This window comes from Pocillopora verrucosa, chromosome 13 (assembly GCF_036669915.1).
Source record: "Pocillopora verrucosa isolate sample1 chromosome 13, ASM3666991v2, whole genome shotgun sequence".
NCBI lineage: Eukaryota > Metazoa > Cnidaria > Anthozoa > Scleractinia > Pocilloporidae > Pocillopora > Pocillopora verrucosa.
The window spans coordinates 4,679,893-4,704,743 of NC_089324.1; the positions used below are offsets into that span (position 1 = coordinate 4,679,893).

Consider the following 24,851-nt stretch of genomic DNA (forward strand, 5'->3'; position numbering starts at 1 on the left):
GCTCCATTTTGTTTACCCTTGAGTCTCCATATTTCTCTTGCCTTTGTCTTAGGAAACATTGATACTGAAGGGGAAAACAGCTGTTTCCCAAGGAACCAGACTTTAAGTGTATATCAAATAAATGTACTTTTCATGAACTGCCCTGATTAAAAAGCACAAGAAACCTGCTAACTAGGGCTACAAAGGGAAACAAAGAACAGTTGAAGTTAAGGAAGGTTTGACTTAGCTGATAGTAAATGACCTAAATAACGGGGTAAATGGACAGGGCATCTTGTTCGAGTTACCAGGGGCTTTGAGTAAACTGAGTTTGAGTTGGAAGGGTACAACTGTAGTTCTTATAGCAGAATGTCTTTTCAGTTCTTGGTAGTGAAAAGATATAAAAATTGTTTGAAATGAAACCTTACATTTGTTTGGAGATCCCCTAGATCAAAAATTTGAGCCAATAAGTTAAATCAATATCAGAAATAAATAAATAGAAAATAGTTCTGGGTTTGCTAAGATATGGAGATATGGAAGAAATTCTTTTTTTACAAACAACTATGTATTATTTGTCTATCATTTAAACAACAAAGGCCTTTGCTGAAAAGGAAAGTTGACAAACAATCTCTGATTGAGATTAGTAGAAACTTTGCCATTCATTCATCAACCTGACTGAGTGGCACAAAAGGTGCTGATTGGTGATATTAAACACTCATAAAAATGATTCTGTGCAATAATGTCAAACACTGCTGCTCATCTCCTTGCAAAACACTGTGTATTATATAATAAACATAGTATTTAATATTCAATATTTAACTTGTAGCATTACCAATAATATTAATAGTAATTATCTTTCTTTATTAATTGTCTCACTACCAACTCAAAGCTTCAACAACCTCCTCCCCCCCCTTCCCTGGACAAAAAGTTGCATTCAAATGCCCTACCCAAGCACACATGTTGAATGAATCTTTGTGTGATCAAGGAAAATTGTTGAATTTAAAAAAGTTTTCAATGCTGTTGTTTGGTTTTTTGGTGGAAGCATCATCCTACAAAGTGATAATTTCCCATTGTGCCAATCACTCACAAAAGCAAACTCAGTCTTTACCTTTAAATGCCTTGTGTATTCCACTGATTTAAACTTCCACCCCACTCAGCAATGGTTCAAATTCACCACCTCTGGGGCACAAGCAACAGACAAATCCCCAGAGTTTGCCCAGAGGGGGTTATTGAAGCTTCAAATCAATCCGCCCTTAATCTACATGTGGCCTTTAATAATGATAACTATTATCATTGGCTTTTCAGAAACAACAATTACTTATTACTCATTCCTATAAGAAATGCCTACCAGTATGTACCTCTAAGAAAGCTCCCCTACAGTGAACCATATTTTCTCAGAAGGGAACACCTATACCTCAATCTCCAAAGAAATTATAGCTAAGAAAAACCTGCATTTTCTTCTCCTGATGAACAAGTAGAGAAGGTACAAAATCTCTATAAAATGCAGACCTAATGATTAAGGCACAATTTCAACTTAAATTTAGCAAGCTAGGATATGGTAGTAGTTTAAGTTATGTAATTATAGGCAATAACATGATTTTGGGTGCAATTTGGTGTTAATAAGCAGCAGTAAATTTTTCAAAGACAACAAACTGCACAGGAAGCTCATAATTATCATTGGCTTCTCAGAAACAACAATTACTTATTACTCATTCCTATAAGAAATGCCTACCGGTATGTACCTCTAAGAAAGCTCCCCTACAGTGAACCATATTTTCTCAAAAGGGAACACCTATACCTCAATCTCCAAAGAAATTATAGCTTAGAAAAACCTGCATTTTCTTCTCCTGACGAACAAGTAGAGAAGGTACAAAATCTCTATAAAATGCAGACCTCATGATTAAGGCACAATTTCAACTTAAATTTAGCAAGCTAGGATATGGTAGTAGTTTAAGTTATGTAATTATAGGCAATAACATGATTTTGGGTGCAATTTGGTGTTAATAAGCAGCAGTAAATTTTTCAAAGACAACAAACTGCACAGGAAGCTCATAGGATGAGGGCAATTCCTAATCTTTGAAAAATTTACAATTGCCTATTTACACTATATTGCTTGTCAAAGCATGTTGTCACTTGTTAATAATTTAAATGAAAAACGCATCACAGAAAGTCAAAATGGACAAATTTTGGCAGCATGCATGTGCTATTTGTAATTTGCTCTCATTTTACAACTTTGCACTTGTGTTACTTGTAAAATGCACTAATTTTCAGCCAACCAGATGCACGTAATTTTTTCATGTCTATTATTAAGTACCGTATTTACTCGTGTATGAGTCGACCCCCCATTTTTAAGGACAAAAATCGGATTCTTCATCATTTCTAGTTAAGGAGGTAAAATTCAGACCGATAGAAATTTCCCAAAAAGTTAAACTCTTATTTCTGAGAATGTATTGAACAAACTGTAGAGCAAAATGTAACCGAGTGCTGTGAAGTGTATTAGCACTTGTTTATATTCCCACGATTAAGCACACATGAGCTCTTCGATTTACTGGAGAAGTATTTTACCATATTTTGTAAATAGCACTGAAATGAATCTTCTTACATTTAACTAACCTTTATCTTATTTGTTGAGATTGAAAGGAGATCTAGTAGACAAAAGGAACACCAAAGAGCTTCGAAGGATCGCGCGTAACAAACAAAAGATCGCGCGAGACAACAACATTTGCCAGGTCACTAAGCAACTGATCGATGAAAACGAAAGTTCAGCACCGTAAACAGCAACAAAACTGTACGAAAAAATGTCTGTTCTACAGATCAGAAGACACAACCGAAATCAGCTCCAGTAGCTTTGTATTCAAGACTCGTAAAATTTATTATTTCAAACTTTTTTGTTGACAAAGAATGCGCTGAAAACTGACGAAACTCCAACACAATTGGAACTGATTTTGTAAACTCGGTTTTCCTAACGGACTTCGGCTATTGTTTTGCTAATTTATTGGATTGCTTGGGTCAGGTATTTGTGTATGACTTGTTTATAATTCGAGGGTGATCTTTTGGGCTGATTTTTTGGTCGCAAAAAGTCGACTCATACACGAGTAAATAGGTATGTTAGGTAATTTACCTGGCTCTGCCATTTAGAGACTTGAAGAGACTGTGGAGCTTTGATTTCCATTTTGGGGATGACTTCTGTTGTAAGCCTCGCCATTTGGTTTCCTTAAAGCTTTTTCAAGCTGTTCCCAGAAGTAGGGTTTCACATTGCAGTTTTCCCAATCCAGGTAGGTTGTGTCTTGAAGAGCAAATGGTATTTCACAGTTCTTGTACATAACTGGTACAACCTGATGATATCGCACCCTGGAAAGCGCCTTGTGTAGCTCATGTGTACACCACTCACTTTTAATGAAGTCTGGGGAAAGTACTGCAATTGTTTTTTTACTGTAGCAAATTGCTTCAGTAATGTTTTGCACTATTGGTACACCAATAGCGAAAGTCTTAAAGTCAATACAGCACTCGAAACCTCGTTTTTCAAGCTCAGCATGAAGTTCTTTCACCCAGCCAACATCTTTGTAACAATAGCATATAAACACGTCATGCCTTGGTTCATAATCTGAAACAAAATCCAACCAAGTTTTTGATAAATGCACAACTCATGCTTAAGCCACAACTTTTTTTATCTTGGAGTGTTATGTTCCACTCACAAAGGGAGAAGTGAATATCTCACAAATGCAGAGTAAAAACACAGAATGAAAAAACTATGTAAAAATTGAAAACAAACCTTAACAATGCAACAACACAGGTAAAATGATGAGGCATTAATGTAGTGAAGCAAAATGAATATGATTCAAGTAAACATCTTGAACATAAACGAGACAAATTAGCACATGGTTGAACTGATGTATGGCAAAAAATTAAGTAAGTGTTTTAGCATGTTGAAGTTGAATTCCTGAAAGAGGGCTGGGGTTAACTAACAGACTAAATAGCTTTCATTTAAGTACTTTCTTGCAAAATCATAAGCTGGGTATAGATTAGATTGTTGTGATAGACATTGCAAAAAGTTATTGAATACCTATTTCTGGCAACTGTTTCAAAACTTCAGCACACTCAGCATTCTCTATATCTCCATTCTCATCTAACATTGGCTGGCAAGGGAAACACTCTGGATTATGGCTGTGTCTTGAGGAAGAGAACCACAGCCAACGTTTCTTCTTTGCAATAAATAATGATAGAGGTGCTACAACTATGATAATAAAAAAAGCACAAGCCACGCCTATCATGACAATCTGACTGACATCTTGTGATGTTGCAGCCATGTCTGTTGTGGCAATCTTGGTGACAGCTTGTGATGTTGCAGTCAACTCTGGTTAAAACAAATGGATAATAAAATGAGTAATTTGAATTACAAATGTCAAAAAAATTTATATTTTTATGAAATTCAATCACAAGATACCATTAGGGTTCAAAGGCCAAATGAAAAGACCAAAGCACAAGCAGTGGTTACAGTTTCATTTTCTTTATCTGAATGGTTAAAGAACCAGGTTGCAGACCGTTTCTTGAAACAGATTCACAAAAGCAAGTAGGGCAAAATGCTCTTGTACTTTGATTTACAGATCCATGCAGTACCCTTACTTGTAATACTTGGATCTACCTGGACAGTCAGCTTCATATACATTTGGTTGTATACCACTTGGATTCTTTGATGAGTTGGTAAGGAAAGGACATGGTTTACAGGCCTGTTCAGATGTCTGGCTAATGTTTGGCTGGTATGTTCCCTGAGGGCATGGAATGCGATCACGTCTTCCTGGAGGGCAATAAAAACCTGCTGGACATGGTCCTGCAATACAATTCAAAACAAAATTTACCTATAGCTTGTATGTCTGTTTTCCCAATGTACACATAGTTTAAAAAAGGTAAAGGAGGGAATTTCCTTGAGCTTTCTATTGAGAAAATAAAACATATATACAATTGAGCTAAAAAGGTATATCTATATGGCTCTGAGCTAAACCTTGTATGGATTCACCATTTGGTGGCCAGAAAAAAACAGTTGATTAGTCCTTGGAAATAAAATATTCAAAGAAAGAAAAGTGTACTTGAGAATTCAAGGAGAAGAAAATAAATTCATATCGGACAACACTGAGAATGTTTTCCTCAATTGACCCTAGAGCATAAACATGAAGTAATAAAAAAATCACAACTTCCTTCATATTATCCAAACACAGGTTCCCAAACTGGCACCTCTCACAAAATGCAAAATCAGTAGCCAAAATTTTTCTCTACCTGCCATGATGACCAAAATGATTTCTGAAGTAGAAATCTTGAACTTGCATATTTTGTTTACCAATTTCAAGTCTCAAGAGAATTTCCAGCTTTACTGTTTGTAAATTATGCGTACAGTACATACATGCATACAAATATGCATGTAAATGAGAGGAAAGTTAAGAATTATTATTATAATTAAAAGAAAGCTAAAGACATCTTCTGGAGTGCTGGTTTGTGAAACCCAAAGAGTAAACTTCAGATGACAAAGGAAAATTTGATCTTTTGTGCATGCATGGATCATAAATATCATAAAATTTTGTAATGCAGCTGGAAGACACCAATAATAAAGAGACAATAAAGTATAACCTGGTGAATATTCCTCTTTCTTCTCATTTCATTTCTTCTTGAAACTGTATTGATTCAGTGAGAAGAAATTCCTATTTGGTCACTCCTGAGATTGACAGGGTCAAGCCTAGGTGTGCTAAAGAGGTCTCCTGGATCCAAATATCAATTCTCTACACTGTCTATAAATAACTTTTTTTTTTATAAATTAAGGTCTTCCGAGATACTTGTTTTAAGTTTAGATGTTTCATTTTTGTCATCACCTTTCTGCTTGAAAAATTATGGATTAGTGTTGGAAGAAACTACTCACTATTTGCACTTGGGAGTGAAAGGATTAAATTAAACACGAAGGCGCGCTATAAAAGGAGAGGTGCCTTAGGTACCTCTGGATCATTTGTCAATCAACCGTCGTGGCATACAGAACTTCAAAACAGCTTGAGCTGCAGTCAATGCAAGGCACTGACCAGAGGCGCATTTCTCGTTAAATTTCTACGTTTTCATCAAAATGGAAGAATTTGTTGAGGTTTGTATTACCTTCCTCCGAACGAAACCGTCTTCGTTTTTGGCGGTAAATTTGAAATTCGAAATGATTCGCTTCGCCATCGCCCAAAATTGCCATTGCGTAATTTCATGTCTGTTTCCAAATACTGGATGTAGATAACTGTAAGAATAAAAAGAAAAGATGAAGAAATGTTCAAGGCATTTCTTCAACAATGCGAAGGGGAAGTGCTGTCAACCCAGCGGAAGAAAAATAAAAGCAGAGCGACTGTTGCAGGCGAAGTTCTGGAGCGCGCGAGTGAACCGTCGCCGACCACCGATTCACTTCAACATGTCCAGGCGTCGATGTCGCCAAACGAATCGTCTGTACGGGCTTCCTCCACAAATGGTACGATTTCTTTTTCTTTTTTTTAATCTAAGTATAATATGATTACAACAATACTGGATGATCCTTGACCTTTGGAACAATACATTAGAAAGGTAACTTAGGATTACAGTTCGACACTAACAATCACTGTGATAATGTATCACCAAGATTGAAACACTCGCGTAACACTATAATTTCTCAGAAGTAACTAATTGCAGAGTTTTTACAAACTAGGAAATACTAGTTAGAATATACTTGCAAACCACAGATTTTTTCGTATGATGCGACAGTTCATGTCTTAGACTGCTTCCTTTTGATGCCTTCATTTTCCGAAATGCAGCCTTGCGTGACACCTACAAAACGTTTTGCCCTGCCTAAGAATGTTTTGAAAGGAGTTATTTCTTTAGAACTACAGGTTGTATTTATTGCAATATTTTATACTACACCTTGGGCAAACTTGTCAATGAAACATGAAAAATGTGAATGTCAGACAACTCGCCCCATGGACAATTAGCCCCAGACAATTAGCCCCCAGTCTCTGGACGATTAGCCCCCAGTCTTTGGACGATTAGCCCCCAGTCCCTGGACGATTAGCCCCCAGTCTTAGTTTATGTAAAGGAGAAGTTACGTTCATCTGTTGGTTATTGACTTTTATGAGTTTGTGTCTCCTAAAGGAGCCGTTTTTTTTGTGAATATCTATCTTTATTAACATTTACTCAGTTTAAATTACATGGGTTGTACGAGGTGAGCGCATGCCTCCAGAAGCTCCTTTGAATTCCTATTGCCATTTTCGAATTCACTCCAGAGGTCAAAGAGTCTTCTCTGTAAGGTCCTGTAGGTCGAGCGCTGATGCCTCTTCAGCTTTTTGTCTGAAACCAGACGGATTTGCATGCTGACCAGTGCAGCTTCCCGGTGAAGCACCTGGATTAGGATGTACAACGGAAGCTGAGATCGTCCTTTGGCGCGCCGGTTCAAGCCATTGTGCCAACCCTCTAAGTCATTATTGGTCCTGACCGCTTCCAGGAATACGCTCCAGGTCTGTGGCGGGAAGGTCTGACTGGTTATTCAGTTCTCTTCGATGTAGCTACAGAAATCCTGCAAGGGTCTGACAGTTGCTTGCTGCTGGAGTCGACGGAATCTACGTTCGATCTTGTCAGCAGGGAGGTACGATAAAGCCATCAGTTGCTTTATTAGCTGGTGGGTGCCGCGGTCATTTCTGTAGGCATCCTGGAGTCCAAGCCCTTGTACCTATAAAAAAAAAGCGAAATTTAATATTTTGTTAGCTAGATGTTATACTAGTTTCGTTTTGAACATTGTGCGAATTTGTATTTGCTTAACTGACCTGTGGTCCCAGATTTCAGAAAATTCGAAAGCCCGAGAAATTATTTAGAGTTAAGTCTGTATAAATAACTTTCACAACTGTCATTTCGTTGAATACCGTCATACCGTTACCGTTATACTAGTGAATACGACATCGTTACGAAATTTAGAAGTGAACCCTTTTATCACTTTTAACTATAGCTAGAATAAAGTGAATCCTTGCCGATTTTAGTTTGACCAATCAGTGATTTAACAGTTTGAGATTGTACCTTTCGCCATAGGGCTTGTGTCCAGTGGAATGAACACCCTTTAAGCTGAACGCCTGGGAGGGTCTGTCGGAGTGCGCTCCAAACAGCTTTTTCGAAGTCCAGCATTACCTTGGTGACTCTCGGTGGAGAAGGGAGGATGGATATTACAGCATCGAGGACCGCCTTGTAATCTCGCCGTTTTTTGCCTGACATTATGACGAAAACCAGAGGCACCTGACATAGACATAAACATAGACATGGTTTTTTAGTTGACGAAGACTTATCTAACACAGAGCTGTACGCCCATATACTTAAAAAGTACAAGGGCGTACCGTTATTTCAAAGGGACGCCAAAAACTACAGTAACATAATAAGTGCAAAGATAAAATGTATCACCTGCTTCACGTGATCGTCGTTCTTTACAAAGGCGTTAAGGGTCAGGAGCTGAGTAAACGGCTGGCGGCAAAGTTTAAAAGTTCCGTCTATGTACCACGTCTTAGACTGTTGGAGCAGTTCCAGCTGTTTATCTGAAGCAAACACCAGGTGACGGCGCCCTCGTATCTGAAACACACGATAAAACATTCGGTTATTAATCGACTAGAAAATGCACAATGTTCATAATTCCGTAAAAGAAATTTGTAAGCGATTATAGAAACCAAGAAATCAATTATTGCTTGAAAGTTCTATTGAATGAAAAGATTTCTAATCTAAAACGAATGAAAAGATTCCTGAACTAACACGAATGAAGAGATTCCTGAACTAAACGTTAACGGACACGGCTATTCAATTTCAAGTGTGATAACCAAAACAAAACATTGTAACTGTAAAAGATTACAGGCGGAATTGGGTGTTTATTGGCCTTTTTTTGTGGTCTATCTCTAACTAGTGCTCATATTCTTACCTTAACATCTTCACGGAAGAAGCCATCTGGGATATGCTCCATTTGTAAGTCCAAGTCCAAGTCCTTCGGGTCTTGTGGTCGTAACTGCTGGCGGGTGCGGTTAGCGGTTCTCTGCAGACTGTCAACACAGGGAAGGCTGGGACAAGGAGCATCTGTCAGTTCACTGAGGAGCACGTCGTTGACAACCTCCGATGCACGTTGCATAAGTTCGCACATTACGCGTGGGTTTGAAATAAACAATGAAACACCAATTAGTAAAAGTTCGCACATTGTGCGTGGCTTTGAAAGAACATTGTTTATTTCAAGGTTAGTGGGTTGGGGGCTAATAGTCCAGGTACTGGGGGCTAATAGTCCAGAGACTGGGGGCTAATCGTCTGGGGCTAATTGTCCATGGGGCGAGTTGTCCGGATACCGAAAAATGTACATAAAAATTGTCCAAAATAAAATGTAGGCGGGAAGACCAGTTGTACGATCATATCAGACTTCATGACTGTTCAGTTACGCTTTCGCTCTAATAGTTGTTTTACTTTGTCTCCACAATAGCTGATGCAAGAGGGGACGAGTTCGAAATGTGTATTTACTGTCGGCAAACGCCATGTGTAACGACCGACAGTCGCGAATACCTTGGCTATCGCGAAGCACATATTCAAAATCACGTGCGACGAAGAAAAGATTACAAGACGTACTGGAGAGCATTGAACAAATGTGGGCTCTGGAAAGACCCTATTTATCAGGCTAGAAAAGTCGAACTGGGGGACCACGTTAATGCTGTGCGGGAAAGGATGCCCAATTGTGTTATAAAAGATGTGAGGTCAAGGTTTCCTAACCCTCCTGGTATTCCCTATATGGGGCATAAAAGGGAATAATAAAATTCTCATTCAAATGCCCACGTCAAAGAGAGCCCAAGTACCAAATTGTTTATGGTCTATTTTATAATGTCCACACAGCAAATTATAGTGACTTTCCTATAAGTTAGGAAAAGATATACAGTGCAGAGAAAAGTAACAGATAATGAGTCTACTTGGAAAATACCTAGTGTCAAACCTCATACTCATGTTTTCATCACTTAGTACCAGCAGTTGGTAGAATTGGTCCTCTCTAATGACCTCACATATTTTACAGGACATTTGGGCTCCTAGTTGTAATTATCACAGAAACTGTGGTGCAATGGAAAACAGATGAGACATCATTTGTTTATATTAAAAAAGGTAGACCAGATAGTTTCTCTGAAATGAAATGTCTTTGAAGTAAGCACCCTGGTCTCTGCCAAGCGATTTGGATGCCTGGCATGTTGGTACATCTGTAGAGACGATGCTTCTCGATTCACATTTTCATTCTGTAAGACAAATGAGTCAATAAGCATGAGAAAGCAGTGAATCCAAAAAGTGCCAAAGTTATTTTGACGAATTAACAACACAAGTTTCTTACCCAATCAAGAATGGCTAACTCCATGCGCATGTTGTATGAGTCATCCCCATAATGAATCCGCTTTGCAGCATAAATGAGCATCACTGAATGGAGAGACTCAATCCAATATGTTTCCCTGCACTAAAGAAGGCAACAAATTATGGGTGATTTTTCTTTAACTGGAAAATGAATTATTTTGTTCAACTCATTTATGGCCCTTACCTCAACATCATTAATTTGGAAGAAGAGATAAACTTCTTCATGCAAAGAAACATAAACATACAGCATGTGTCAATTATTTACCCGCATGTAGTCCGATGCATGCCTATAAATTGAAGTGCTCATAATGGCTTTCCTGTAGGCAGCTACTGCTTCAGGTTTAGTTAACAGTCTTTTGCCCATCACATAGCCATTCTGCTTGCACCGTGACTCTGCATGGCATCTGACGTGATTACCCTGAGTAATAAATACACCAAGTTATGGAAAAATAGATTAATAAATCAGTAGTAATAATTATAGTAAATATAATGTCTCTTGTTCGCCATTATTAAAGAAATATGTGCAATCTTTGAGGTAATGATCATGTCATATCTTGCTAGAATAACACAACAAAAGGTACTTACAAAAATGAAAACAAAATACTATGTTCTCTCAATAAACAGTCATTCAAATTACCTGGTAATGGTCAACTACATTCAACAGTGTACCCTGAAATTCTTCTTCAGTGGGTGGACTGTTCTTCATGCAGAAGTACACATGAGTCCTTGTGCTTTTCACTGTAAAATATTCACAATTATTATATTCCATTGTATTCATCTCATATCAAGAAGGAATTTGACATCTGCAGATAATTGTAGAGAGAATATAGCTTCCGATGACTCTCATAAGAGAGATATCTTACCTTTGTCGGACAATTCAAAAAACCACTTTGAGCCCTCATCCCTCTGTGGTCCTGAGGCAACTTTCTTCATTGCTTTAGTCACAGACTTTGCACCTGAAAATAAACAAAAAATTTTAATACCAATAAAAGGCTAATTTTCAAGAAATAGTCATAATCATCAAGACAAAATGAGCCAAAAAATACAAGTGTATACTGAGTACCATGCCAAGAGTCAAAGGAATTAAGCATTCCTTTTGACAAGATCCATGTTTTTAGCTGTAATACAAAGTCATGTGCCACCTCTGCAACATGGAACCCTGAAAAAAGAATTACTTTAGTTGCATTATAAAATATACTTCTGATCTCCATATTTGTACTACATATGTGATATGATATTATTGAGGATGCAAACTTATCATACCTTGTGTCTCACAGAGATAAGTCAACAGCTCTTTTGTCATAGGGACCTCACGGCTTACTGCTGAAGTTTCATTGGCCTTACTCCAGTTGACAACTGCTAACACCTTTTTGGTCCTAAAGATAATCAGTGCAAATGAAATGATTTTAGGCATGGTGTTGAACATAATAGAGGTTCAACATATCATACAAAGAAATCAAGTAGAAAGCATCTTACGAGAAAGAAAGGGCTGACACTGTTGTGTGTGCTGCTGATCGACTGGAATCATGCCTTGCATCTGTTATAACACACTGCAGGAAAATGGTAGAAATCAAAACATAAAAATGGTCACATTTCTCTACTCACAGATATTTTCAAGGTTTACAATCTGATATAAGATTTTATATCTTTGTACGTGCCAGTCTACATAATATACTCCGAGTATGGCAGGTGTATAAGTATGTGGCCAAAGACAAAATGAAGTTAAAATGACTACTTGTACCTCTCCATTCACAGCATATGCAGGGTTACTCTTCACTTGTTCTTGAGCAGCCAACATCGACTCATTGGAAACCCTCTTCACGACTGTCAAGTAACCAAGCTTTTTCAAGACTGTTGAAGTGATTAAAAATAGAAGTATTTTAGAATGCATCTGGTAAGGCAGAAACCAAAGAAGGAACAGTTCAGTCAGTTTGAGCTATCTTGATAGAACATTCATGATTTAACAACCTGCAAACTGCTGTTGACTGCCTTCTCCTTGCAAGGAGAAAGACTACATGATTTTCAGAGCATCTGAGAATGTGCATTGCTAACCTGTGTCGAAGGTCTTTTCTCCCTCTGACCCGATGTTGGCTGCTTGACAGAAACTTGTGTATTGTGTCTCTGTCAAGCCACAGGACAATACTCCATGAATCAATCTATGAAAAAGAGAGACAGATAAGTGACCAGTTACAAAAAACAAAAACTCTAAAATACCGAGATAATAAATTTCAGTAAATTTAGAGCAAAAAATGAAAGAGTGCTCACCTCAAATTTACATAGTACTTTGGAGGAGATCCTCCCATGATGGGGGAGGAGAGCCACTTGAAAGAATCTCCACCAACGCATGAAATTGTCACTGACACGACATGACTCTGTCGATTGAAGACAAGTGATTCGCAATCGAGGGGTTTTCCACAATAACAACATGATGTCGATAGCGTATTACAGAAAAAAGAAAACAGAGTTCGCAGAGATTCTTCGCTGCAGAGATATATGGAGTCGTTCTCTGCTGAAGATGCAGTGATTTGCATTCTTTGTGGCGTACGTTCTGCTTGTGGAAGAGAAATTGGAGAAGAAGGATCACTGAAAGGCAAAGAAATACGCGAAGATGGAGTAGAAGAAGCTGAAGGAATCGAAAACCGTGCAGTTGTGGATGGTGTAGAGAGAAGAGAGGGGTTCGGACTTCCCGTTGATGATAAGCTCAGATCGCTCGATGTCAGTCGTTTCCTCTCAATTTTCTCCTCAAAAGCTAACAGAAGAGCTTCCATTAAATCTGCATTCTGTGTGCTTGTGGTCGCTTTTGTGAGATTCAACGAGCCTCTGGCCATCTTTATGCGGTCTTTGATGCCGAGAAGTCTGCTCTCCTGAGTTCGAGGAACTTCTATGTTGAACGAGAACTGAGGACCTCGATCCGTTGGACGCTTTTTCTTGGGTACAGATGGGTTATTTCCCTCAGCCATAACGATTAAATTTCCCAATAAAAATATCTTTCGAGCAGCGACAGCCAAGACTTTTCCCCAAACTGAACTAGAGTTGTGAAATTCTGTCTCAAAATCGCACTTACTTGCGAAATCATCCATACTTTAGAGGTTTTGTCACAGAATATTGTCACAAATAATAATAGTCTGAGCATTGCGCATAGAATGTTTCATGAATCCGCTAGTTTCAATGAGAATAATCTGAAGGCTCGGAGAACCAATGTGTATTAGGGGCTTGGGACATAAGCCGAAGTTACACGGCGCGAATTTTGAAAAGACAACTGTACGAGTGTCTCGTCGACCGCAGATCGCGCTTTGAGCGGCCGAACGATAACTTAATGCCAATTAATATCAAAATGAGCTCAATTATGGGAATTAGAGTCAACAACACGCAATATCTTCTAATTTATTGACACAAAAAAACACTTAAAGTGTGTCTTTTATGCAGACCGTTTCACTCATGGTGGGACCGTTGGTCGCCATATTGGATGAGTTTTGCATTTGAGCTGAAACAAAGGGGAGGAGCCAAGCTATTTATAGCGCGCCTTCGTGTTTAAGGGAAAAATCCCTAAACAATTAATTGTAAAAACTGTGATATTGCTTCATTGTCCTATGGGAGCTCAGTTGGGAGGAATTTTCAGAGCTGGAAAACAACCCCCCTTGAAAATACACATTTTTAGTTTCAACAGTGTCTAACCCAACTCTACTCCCTTTCAACTCAGCCCAATATTCTGTTGAGGGCTTTTCAATTCTTCTCTAGTTAATGAAAACAGCTACATTTATTTCCAAATCATGAAAACAGTGAAATTCCCTAACAGATTTCCAGATCAAATCCACACAAACAGATGTTTTAGATTTACAATATAAAAGTCAGGAATGAGAAATAGTCATCACAAGTAGGAATCAGTCAATCTTATCTTATAAGACCATTAACTTCAAGCATGACCAAAATGAATACCAACACACTCACAAAATAGCTATGAGAACATATAATTAATATTAATAGCAAAACTTTAAGTAGAGGATACTATTTTGCAGACATGTATTTCTGAAGGGAAGCAGAATAAGATTGGGGGTTCATAAAAATTAGCAGGTGATACATCACCACACAGAGTAGATGGTACTGTGTAAAAAAAACCTCAATAGATGCAAGAAAGAGTCATTTACCATACCAACTTCAAGAAGAAATGTTTTCGTTGATTCCAGTCCATATTTGCGAGCTTTACATGTGTAGTTTCCTGCATCTTCCATGGTGACATTCTTAATTTCCAGATGGAAAACATAGTTGGGAGGTGTAACTATTACTCTTGGCTTGAAATATTCATACTTCTGTAGTTCATCATGCTCCATTACCTTTATGTCATTCTTCAAGAAATAGCCCATCACACCATCAAAGCCTTGGATTTTACAAGTGATGTTGACTGTAGTTCCAATGTAAGCTGTGTCCAAACCATCAAGTTTTGCATACTCTATAACTGGGCCTCTTGGTACTAAAATTAAAATAGACAACTTTGTAAGAATCAAATGTTACTCAAACCTTTTCCTCGTATTCAAAGCCAAGTCAATGTATTCAATGATAATAGATTTCATTGTATTTAATCCTGCAGTTCCAGTCCATCAGCACCAACAACAAAATGTTTTGTAAGCAAATTTGAGGACTTTTTTCAAGCAATTTTAATTTTTTCACTCTTCTACATTCATAGCTCCTTAAGATTGAATTAAAACCTATAGCCTGTACAGTAAGGTCAATGCAGAAAGGTTTGTACAAAAATTCCATTCTCAAATTAAACTGATGGCTGCGAATGTTTCAACCAACCATTAAATGCAATTTACCAAAATTTGGTTGTCTCACAAAAATTTTACTCAGCAAAATAATAAGGATTTCATAGCCTACACCCCAGTACTTAATGCAGCAGTAAAAATATATTAAATCTGCATCAATCTGCTTTCAAAATTTTTCTTAATGTCTGTTCCTTTTTCAGGTTCTAAAAATAACTTCGCTAATTTCTTTACTTTCTCGCAAGTTCCATTATCCAGCTGAATGCACATATGACATTATAACTCATTTAATGTCTTAGGAAATAGAATACATGGCCACAGCCCTGCCACAATAATTACCCTAATTATCAATAATTACTGAAAGGTCTGCCAAAATTCTCTTACAATTTCCTGTGTCACGTCTGTGCCTTTTTGATGAAAAGTACACTAAATAAGAAGACAATCAATCAATTAATCATTATAATTAGTTTGTGAATTGGATAGTTTGCAAATAACTGAATGATTTAATATTATTTCAAACTAAAAAAGAGTTGGTTCTGATAATGTATGAAGTTAATAACCACAGGTTAACCTGACTTTGCTTCAATATCCACAATTAATGACACAATTCAAAAGCCTAGGTTGCTCAAGAAACCCTTCTTTGCAATACTGAATATAACTACTGCAATTACTCTTTGCATGCAACATACCCTATCTGAAATAATATCTTTCAATAATACCCTTTAACTGATTTGTTAAATTACTTTTTACTGATTGGACATGCAAATGACCAAGAATGTTACAAAATAAACAAGGCAGCTAGGCATGCAAGGCATAAAGACAAGCTATAGACACAATTTTTTAATTAAAAGAACCCTGAGGGATTTCTTTGTGACTTGGCCCTTCAACTCCCATGAGTGACCAAGACAGAATTTCTCCTCACAATATCAATACAATATCAACCAGATGAGTGATGAGAATAAAGAAAAATTTTAATTTGGGATAATTGGTTAATCCAATACTAAACTCTCTGACCTAACATTGTACAAATTGTATGGTTGACAGTGAGGATAATTACAAATTTGATCTGGAAATTAAAGAATTAAAGAACAATGCTATTTCATCCTATTTTACTTACTAATTGTAAATTAAAGTGAATCCTTTCATGCTTTACAAATTTCTCTTAATGCCAATGTAACAATAGCTTTCTATAATACTACTAAATTATGAAAAAAGGATTAATCATGAACTTATAAACATCATTGCCACACAATGCATGATGGTCCTCATTCTGCAAGCATTTTCCAGCTGCAAAACAATACTTAACTATAATATTTTTCATGTATTTCCATCTAAGGAATTTTCTTAGAAGTCTTTAAAAAAATTTATTTTGCAATGGCTTGCATGGCCGACACGTCTTGCATACCTTGCCTCACCAGCTCACACTTTGTAGCAACCCAGAACCAGGTGTGTTGATTAACACACGACTACTGCACCAGTGTTGCAAAGCCCCAACAGAACTCCCCTTGCGAAATGGCTTTTGGAATTCCTAGGAATTCCTAGGAATTCCTAGGAATAAAGGTGTGAATTTTCACGGTAAATTTGGACTGGGAATTCCTAGGAATTCCTAGGAATTCCCAACCATAACAACTCTGGTTCTAAAAACCTAGAAATTCCCAGAAATTCCCAAAAATTCCCAGAAATTCCAAGTTTATAGCCAACAGGACTTGGAATTCCTAGGAATTCCTAGGAATTCCAACTCAGAGAACCAATGACTTTCCCTGAAAAGCTGTAAATCTAAAAAATTCCTAGGAATTTCTGGGAATTTCTGGGAATTTTTAGGAATGTTTAAGAATTACTGGGAATTTTAAGCAAAAATTTGAGGCTAATGATATAAAATAAATACTTTAAATTAAAAAAACCCAGCTAAAATTCAAGTATTCAATGAAATTTATTTAGAAGCTTAATTTAAGGCTTACATGTAAAATATTTTTGATTAATTATTAACATCAATGTGTGGTAATATTAGGATGGAATTTGATTTATTTTTCTTTTCTTGAAAACTTCATATGGATTAATCCTCAATTACAGCTATTCATATAAAATAGTTCTAATCAATCATTAAATTTGGTTTGACACAAATTGTGAATAAAATCTGTTGATTCTTTTCCATAAAATACAATATCTTAAGTTATATTTGAAAACCAAGCACTCTTGGGAGTGAAGGGGCTAATTACAGACAAATAAAATTGATTTTTTGATTAAAATCTTGTTGTAACTGTAACAATAAATTAGAATGAAGTTATCCTAAACTGCAAACTTAGCTGCTGTTTGTACTGTTTGTATTTTTTTTCCTGGGCTCACAATGAGTTGGCCTTGAATGAGGTTGTCAACAAGAACCTTGACCATTTTGTATCTGGATTCCTTGACATCTGAATTTAAAAAAAAATAATATATTAAAATATGTATATTTAAAGCTCAGACCAGGCTTTTAAGATGGCTATGAGGAAAAGGGCATTCATTGGATTCTCAAATTGAGAAATCTCTGTTATATTGAGTGACTTTTATATTGGAGTTAGTATATCTCTCTCATGGATTTTACTAAAAAAGGTCTGAATACATTATTTTGTTTTTACCAAGGAGGGCTTCTTTATGTACTAAGGTTTGTTTAATAACAGTTCCTATTATGAATCTTGAATGTTCCCAAACGTGACTAGAGGAATCTTGAAACCTTACTGATAGGTTTATTTCATTGTAAAGCATAATAAGCTTAAGAAACTGCGGCATGCAAGTGACCGATTCGATTCTCAGAATTATTCTAGTTTCAGTTGCGCCGAGCGTTATGTAAGCTTAATTCAACCCGCTACATCTATTCTTTTATAAGATTTTGATCACGTAACGAATATCGCAATTTTTACTCACCACAAACTTTCAAAATCGTAGCTTTACAGATGGCCACTCGACCCTTGTTTATACCAGTCAATATGTCAACTGTTGTCCCTTCTTTTAACTCCACGGCGCCAACGACTTTCTTTTCTTTTACAACACTCACGCTATTCTCGTTTTCCCATTGAACCATAATAAAAGCTATCTTTAGAAATGTTATATTAAGCAAAACAGTTGAGAAAAGCGATCAACCGATGAAAAGTATATTCAAAGATGGAGTCTTCTTTGTTTCCGATCACGGGCATGATCACGTGGATCTTTTAGGACTTGTCATTGGCTAGCAGAGTGAATCCGCTGGCTTTCCGATTGCAGTGTTAGGAGAAGTGCCCAACTTTGTTCTGACTTCTCCGACCGGTTCTCTGCTTCAAGAAGATGGACAGCTTGGTGATATAAATAAAGATGTGAGCTCACTCTATGTAGAAATAATCGACAAGAATCGATCGTATTACAAATGCACGATTTGTGGCCGAAAGTTGTCGAGGAAACAAAGACTCGAAACTCACTTGAGTTGTGTTAATGGCAAAGGTGAGAAATAACACAAGCCAATCACAGTTTTGAATGCGACTACAAATCGTCTTTTACCCTCATATTTATAAAAGAAGGATACCACATTCGGAAGTATAAGAGATACATAGATGATCCCAGTGTACCAGTACCTACATCTACAAAGCTTGACCGTAGCAAGCGTTCAGCAACACGTTCCAACACCGCCATCTCGATTCCTCAGTCAGTCGTTTCCAATGAACTTAAAGCAGTATTGACAACAGAGTAGAGTGCGTCTTACAAAGGAGAAACATTTGTACAAGAGACAGAAGTAGCTATATGCGATTACAGAGGTGCGTTGGAACTCTGGTCCACAAATAGTTATGCACTGCCCGAAGTATAAAACAATTTTGCTGATAGCTGACAGACAGAGAAGAACAACAAGTAAACTTAAGAGCTGTTATTATTGAAGTGTGACTAGCACTTTTCATTTTTATATAAAGAAGGACTTGTAATTTGCACCAAAAATAAAAAGATGTAATGTTTTTTGGGAGATCCAGTGATTGGGACATTTAAGAGATTAATTTATGACAGGAAACTTGGTTGGTACTTCTCACTACTAACAAGTCTTGTTGACAAATATTTTCAGATCAGAGTTTCAAATAAAGTAAATTGAAGACGTCATATAAAAGGTGTTTTTCCTCAAAGGGAACATTGACTACCTCTGTCTTGTCTGCATGCCAAATGTTTGCAAAGTGTGTGGATGATCCACAAGTATTGGAACTCTTACAAAAATGTTTTGTAAGAATAAAAACAGCAAAACAAATTACAGCAATTAGTCATGAAAATAGAGCAAAAAACTGAAAAAAAAAGCAGCAACAACAATCATGAAAAAAGAAAGATTAATTAGGTGTTGAATTTGTTTGTCTAAGGCATGAAATTTCTTCTAAAAGTATTGTCAACAAAAAGTCTCTGACAGCGTTTGAGGCAACTGAGCTTGACTGTTCCAAGGTTTTCTAACAAAGGCAACCAGTAATGTAGGTTAGGGAAGTAAGATAACAATGTAATTATTGTTAATTATTGTGGAAGTTGGCAATTTCCATTTAACATAACTGACAGCTGGTTCATGAGAAAATCCATATTAATTTAAAGATTTACTAAAACTTAGTTTGAGTAATAAATTTCATGATCTTTAAGTTATAAACATGTACATGTATGTATATCTCTTGGTAGGTTTTGTATAGCATACCTTTTATTGAGCCAAAGTTTTAAGCCTCTGAAATGACTCTTTCTTAAAACCTTCACATTCAAGGTATTGAGAATTTCTTAGAATTTATGTGGACCTCAGGGTATTAAAATTGCCTCAAATTCAATTCCCAGAAATTCTCAAGAGTTCCACACTTCTTAAATTATAGGTAGTTTGTAAAGCTGAGAATTCCTAGGAATTCCAAGGGATTCCAAGTCCTCACAAAACTGGAGTCTTCCTTTCCCAGAAATTCCCAGTAATTCCAAGCTTTTTAAATCAGAGCTAATTTGCATAGTTGGGAATTCCCAGAAATTCCCAGAAAACTGGGAATTCAGTTTGCAAGGGTCATTTGCATAATTGGGAATTTTTGAGAATTCCTAGGAATTCCCAGAAAACTGGGAATTCAGTTCGCAAGGGTCTGGTCTTGACCCAATTGGTTTAACCCTCAAACTCCCAAAAGTGATTGACAGGAACCTTCTCCCCATAACATCCATATATTATTCAGCAAACAGGTGATGAGGACACTCAAACTTATCAGGTAAAAGCTGCTATCTTGATCTAGTGCCATGATCTCATAACGAATTTACAAGGAAATGTGAGGCAGCCAGAGGAGGGAATTAACAATCTGATCTTGGGAATTAAAGAGTTAAAAATTATTTTATGCTAATGCTTGTGGATAATTTTAAAAACTACTTTTACAAACATTGTTTAGTGAAACACTCCAACTCAACCTCAGTACTCCAACTTAAACTAATTTTACTATCCCTTAGTTCAAATTTTTCCTGATAATTCTACCTTTAACAAACAACCTTGATAGATAAATGCTTATGTGTCAAAACAAAGGTGATCAACATGTTTCAATCTTTAATTACAATTAATATGAATGTGATACCCTTTGTTGAAACAAATACATTTAGCTAAACTTCCTACACTTAATGTTCCCATCAAAAGGCTTTTATAAAACAAACGAAATGTACAAAAGTGGTCATTGATTGTATTAGAATGGTTAAAAAACATGATTCTTAAATAACTATAAACAGGATAATTGAAATTCAATGCCTGAACCCTGATACCTTGAACCCCAGCTAAGTTGGACCATTTTCTTTCCCATGGGAATTCAAGTTAGCAAGGTTCTATTGTAAACTGAAAATAGCATCTTCAGGAGCCAACACAGATCTGAACCACAAACCAATTTGCTTATTTCATAGTCTGCTATTTGCACTTGTCCTTCATTGAACCTGTCGTTTTTTGGCTATTTATTGTGTTTGCCACGGCAAAAAAAATAACATGTTACTTGATACATATTATGATTTAGACAGAAAAGAATAAGTTCTGCTGTTTGAAACCAAGATGACAGATTTGAGGGTAAACTCGCTTTCCTTCAGGGGGTGAACTCTTAGAAGGTGGTAGGGGAAAACTTGCATTGGGTGAAACCTTCAGGTACCTCTAAGATTGACAAGGTTCTAAACTGCTTGATCAGAGACAAAGAGACTAAGGTCATAAGAGGAAACGAAACAACTGCCAACTTCAGAAAGATCTTGAACATTAAGCAAATTCTCCTTGTCAGGGTTTTAACCATTTATCACCTTGAAGTGAAAACATGTAATTTCACTATATGATTCCAATAATATGTTGTCTCGCAAGCAAGCCAAGAGAACCAACAAGCTAATTGGCTACATGACAATTTCTGCTTTGCCTAGTACACAGGAAATATTGGCAGTCAGTAGGAAGAATTACTGATTGGATCTAGGGAGTTTAAGGTTTTAAACACCACTTTGCATATGTTCACTTTCCTTGGGCATCCTCTCCAGGGAGATATTAGGGCCCAAGAGAACAGGCTGAATGAAAATTAAAGCTTCTTTAAGGAAAAGAGCTTATGAATTGGTGTGTGCATTTTTACAACGAATAGATTGGGTCACTCAACCAACCTTACTCCTGCATTTGTATTGTACAAGAGGTATATAAGAACAATGAATGCCTCTCCACTTTCATTTATGATATTGAAATGTTTAATATTTCACTATGTGAAGAGCTGGTTATAGTCTTGAATCACAATAACAATCCAAAGAGGGTGTGACAAGCAGGCTACACATGTCCTTGTAACTTAGTAACAAGAATTTAATGTTAGTTTAGGATTAACACTTCTACCTCAGAAGACTCTGGATTATCTGTAAACTTTTAAAGCTGATTGCATTAAGCGTAGACTCCATGTAAATATATTTTAAAACATATCTTATTAGATGTTTTGGTTTGTAGTATCGCTGAATATTTTTACGAGTTATGCCGTATTTTGACTAGACTCTGGGGTGTCAAAACACAAACAACGAGCGCTACTCCTCCTCCATCACTTACTTTACCTTATCTCTTTATTTATTATAATCATGTTTTTTTTTCGCAATTCTTTAAGCTACTTTCTTTCGAGGGTTTTGAGGTGATATCAAATCAATTAGTAATCTTGGAAATATAATTTGACAACGGAAGTTTCCGGATGAAATCAAATATTTACTGTGACTTCACGATACTAGCGGAAAGTCGTTAAATGACACTCCTTGGAGTCTTTGCCTTACTACTGCAATGAAATGGTAGCCCTCCTCCTCCACCACTTACTTTTCCAATTTCACAACCAATTTGGCAATACAGTCCATTAGATGGCTGAAAAAATTTATCACAAGAGATCTCCACAAAGTTAAGCTTAACAAATCACATTAAAGTAACACCGTAATTTAAATATAAAACTTAAATTGCACTGAAATTGCAACAAACTCACCTTTTCCACACTCCTCTGAGTATAAAGCTTTCCCTCCGCAAACTGGAATTTTTGGACCGTTTTGATCACTACACGTTACCACAAGCACATGTCCACTTACTCCTCGCCTGTCCTTGCAAGGACAAACTACCGTTTGGTTACGGCATTGCGATCTCTGTCCCCATTGTTCCGATACAGCAGAGGTAAATTCCACTCCGCAAAAAACAAAAAGAAGTAGAAGTTCCTTCGCAATCATAGATTAGTTCACTTATCTGGATCTCATCAAAACCTCTCGGAAATACTGGAAAGAGTTAAAAAGATTCCCTTCTGGGCCTGCTCGAATTTCGAAATGGTTGTAGATAAATACTTGCGTCTCGTAGAGAAATCTTGCTAAAAATTCCAAAATACTCTTTCCTCTTTGGGATCTGAAGAAAAATGTTGATAACGGTGGTCGTAGAAGATAATTAAGCACAAGTTTTCATGCACGTTTATTAAATACTCTTCTGCAGGGGCCTGGAACCAGAGTAAATACTTAGAACTGATCAGGCAGATGGCAATCTCAAAACCAGAACGTGACTTGAAAAATTCATCGAGGTAAATTGAACTGGGAAAATTAAAATGCTTTCACCTGCTTGTCCGCACTTTTAAAGAGATCAGCGATACGACTTGTGGAATGAGCGACACAAACACAGCGGTACGACTTGTGGAATGAGCGACACAAACACAGAACCGACGAAGTATCGAAGAAGTTCGTTTAATTATTGTCTTAGGCGGGACCGGAAACCTGTCTACTTTTGTAAGAGGGTGTGTGTGTGTGTGAGTGACGATTTGAAGAGCTCTGAAATGACTGTCCGAAGCATGGTATTTGTCGAGGTCTCTGCTTCCACGAGCTTTTAAGAGCCTTATAGGAATATTGACAGGAGGAGTAAAAAGGTTTCTCTTGAAACGATGGGAATGCCTCCCCCGGGAATTTGTAAAACCAACAACGTAGCTGAAAATGACGGAAGCGATGCTGTTTTTTTTTACCACTCTAAAATAAAACTTTTGGTATTGATTTCTTTGTCTCCTGTTTCATTCAATTTCATTCGCATTCAATTTTCTTAATATTCAGAATCGAGAATGGTCGATTTTAATCGTAAACATACGACATTGGAACTTCTGGTTTTTTGTCTGGTTTTTTTTTTTGCTTGTTTGTTTTTTTTTTAAGGTGATTTTTCGTCTCCTGCTAATGTGTACTTTGAGTTTCAATATCTTCAATTTGCTCTTTTTCAGTTTTTATAGATTTTGTTCATATTTTTCTTTTCGGCTGTCGGTTAATCTTTTGTTTTGAAATGTACCAATTGCTGCCCTATTTTAATCAATGATCGCATGACGCCAATTCATGACGCCAATTCATGCCGCCCGTCTGTCGGAAGCAACCCAACGCTATTTGCGTATTCAGAAGAAGAGTACCTCAAAACTTTTCGTTTTTGAAAACACGCTTGTTTTGAGAGACAGGCCCAGCAACCAGCGTGCAAATTCCCACCACACGAAGCTTCTTCACGGGCTATAAACTCAACCGACCATGCTAGGATCTGCTGAGATCCTAGGCAAAGTATATCTTGACTCGGAAGTTGGGAAGTCTCGAAGAGCTGGATAGTTCTAAAGTGAGGTAATAAACCGTAATCAACAACTAAAGAGGGCGTTTAATAACGAATTCCACCCCCATTTCAGAATTTGTGCGTCAACGACGGATTCATTTTTTTCCTTGATGTTTCGAGACATTTGATCATTAAAAATAATAATGGGGTGGTAACTTAAGATCAAAAATAAATAAAGAAAGAAATTAGTAAATTGAGAAGGTGACCTCAGCTTTCAAAACCAAATAGCGTTGAATACATGAAAGGAATTATTTTCATTGATCAGCTGTCGTATTTCGCTTTTAAAACTGAGAAAGAGATTGGGGAAGTCGACCCTATTATTATTTTCAGCTTTGTTAAGGCCACGATTTTCATTTTCCCACGAGATTGACCCAAGTTTAAGAGTTATGAAGGAGTGCCTTGGATAAAAATAAATTCTAATTTGACAAGACACAACCTTGAATGCAAATTCTTCTAGAATCGTGATGCTATCATGCAAATTTAACTTGGAATTTAAAGTGTGCTGAGACAATCGCGGGAAGGCGTATAGCAAGAACACGAGAAACAAGCTCGACGTTTTTACCATATTGAGTCCTATAAACATCTTTTATTAGACACCCAGCTTAGTTTCGATAGCGAAATATAACGAATACGTGAGACAAAGTTGAGCAACAAGGAAATCATGTAGGAGTAGGCACAGGGCAGCGGGCGTATATTGATCTATA

The 24,851-nt window shown here is 36.9% G+C and overlaps 2 protein-coding genes and 1 long non-coding RNA gene across 3 annotated transcripts in view; 1 reads left to right on the plus strand and 2 right to left on the minus strand.

Annotated features, from left to right (window-relative positions):
* Positions 1 to 3,100: 3,100 nt before the first annotated feature.
* On the minus strand, positions 3,101 to 23,276 carry LOC131776815 (uncharacterized). The gene is made up of 7 exons (XM_066160823.1): positions 23,136 to 23,276; positions 22,529 to 22,932; positions 15,492 to 15,533; positions 14,501 to 14,818; positions 4,619 to 4,804; positions 4,040 to 4,330; positions 3,101 to 3,580 (listed from the first exon to the last, which is right to left on the minus strand). The coding sequence occupies exons 2-7, from the start codon at positions 22,761 to 22,763 to the stop codon at positions 3,111 to 3,113; spliced, it is 1,542 nt and encodes a 513-aa protein (XP_066016920.1). The 5' UTR covers positions 22,764 to 22,932; positions 23,136 to 23,276; the 3' UTR covers positions 3,101 to 3,110.
* Positions 7,122 to 14,039, minus strand: LOC131796105 (uncharacterized). Its single transcript, XM_066160822.1, has 13 exons — positions 12,616 to 14,039; positions 12,403 to 12,506; positions 12,092 to 12,201; positions 11,827 to 11,900; positions 11,614 to 11,726; positions 11,214 to 11,306; positions 10,988 to 11,088; positions 10,616 to 10,768; positions 10,334 to 10,453; positions 8,906 to 10,241; positions 8,401 to 8,565; positions 8,026 to 8,238; positions 7,122 to 7,684 (listed from the first exon to the last, which is right to left on the minus strand). Exons 1-10 carry the CDS (start codon positions 13,428 to 13,430, stop codon positions 10,092 to 10,094), a joined length of 1,833 nt encoding a protein of 610 aa, XP_066016919.1. The 5' UTR covers positions 13,431 to 14,039; the 3' UTR covers positions 7,122 to 7,684; positions 8,026 to 8,238; positions 8,401 to 8,565; positions 8,906 to 10,091.
* Positions 23,277 to 23,956: 680 nt separating the features above from the next.
* LOC136277836 (uncharacterized) overlaps positions 23,957 to 24,851 on the plus strand; it is a 1,443-nt gene continuing 548 nt past the window's right edge. The window contains exon 1 of the long non-coding RNA XR_010716051.1: positions 23,957 to 24,158. This is a non-coding gene — a long non-coding RNA (uncharacterized lncRNA). The remainder of the gene's footprint in view (positions 24,159 to 24,851) is intronic.

Bases quoted from the DNA above. Each gene is read 5' to 3' on its own strand.
- LOC131796105 (XM_066160822.1), bottom strand. From the start codon at position 13,430: ATGGATGATTTCGCAAGTAAGTGCGATTTTGAGACAGAATTTCACAAC. The intron at 11,901-12,091 runs GTACAAGTAGTC...ATTTTCCTGCAG, and splicing joins CATATGCTGTGAATGGAGAG to TGTGTTATAACAGATGCAAG. The intron at 11,089-11,213 runs GTAAGATATCTC...AATATTTTACAG, and splicing joins TTTTGAATTGTCCGACAAAG to TGAAAAGCACAAGGACTCAT.
- LOC131776815 (XM_066160823.1), bottom strand. From the start codon at position 22,763: ATGATTGCGAAGGAACTTCTACTTCTTTTTGTTTTTTGCGGAGTGGAA. The intron at 14,819-15,491 runs GTAAGAGAATTT...TTTTAATTTTAG, and splicing joins CAGACGTGACACAGGAAATT to TACCAAGAGGCCCAGTTATA. The intron at 3,581-4,039 runs GTATTCAATAAC...ATTTTGTTTCAG, and splicing joins GAAACAGTTGCCAGAAATAG to ATTATGAACCAAGGCATGAC.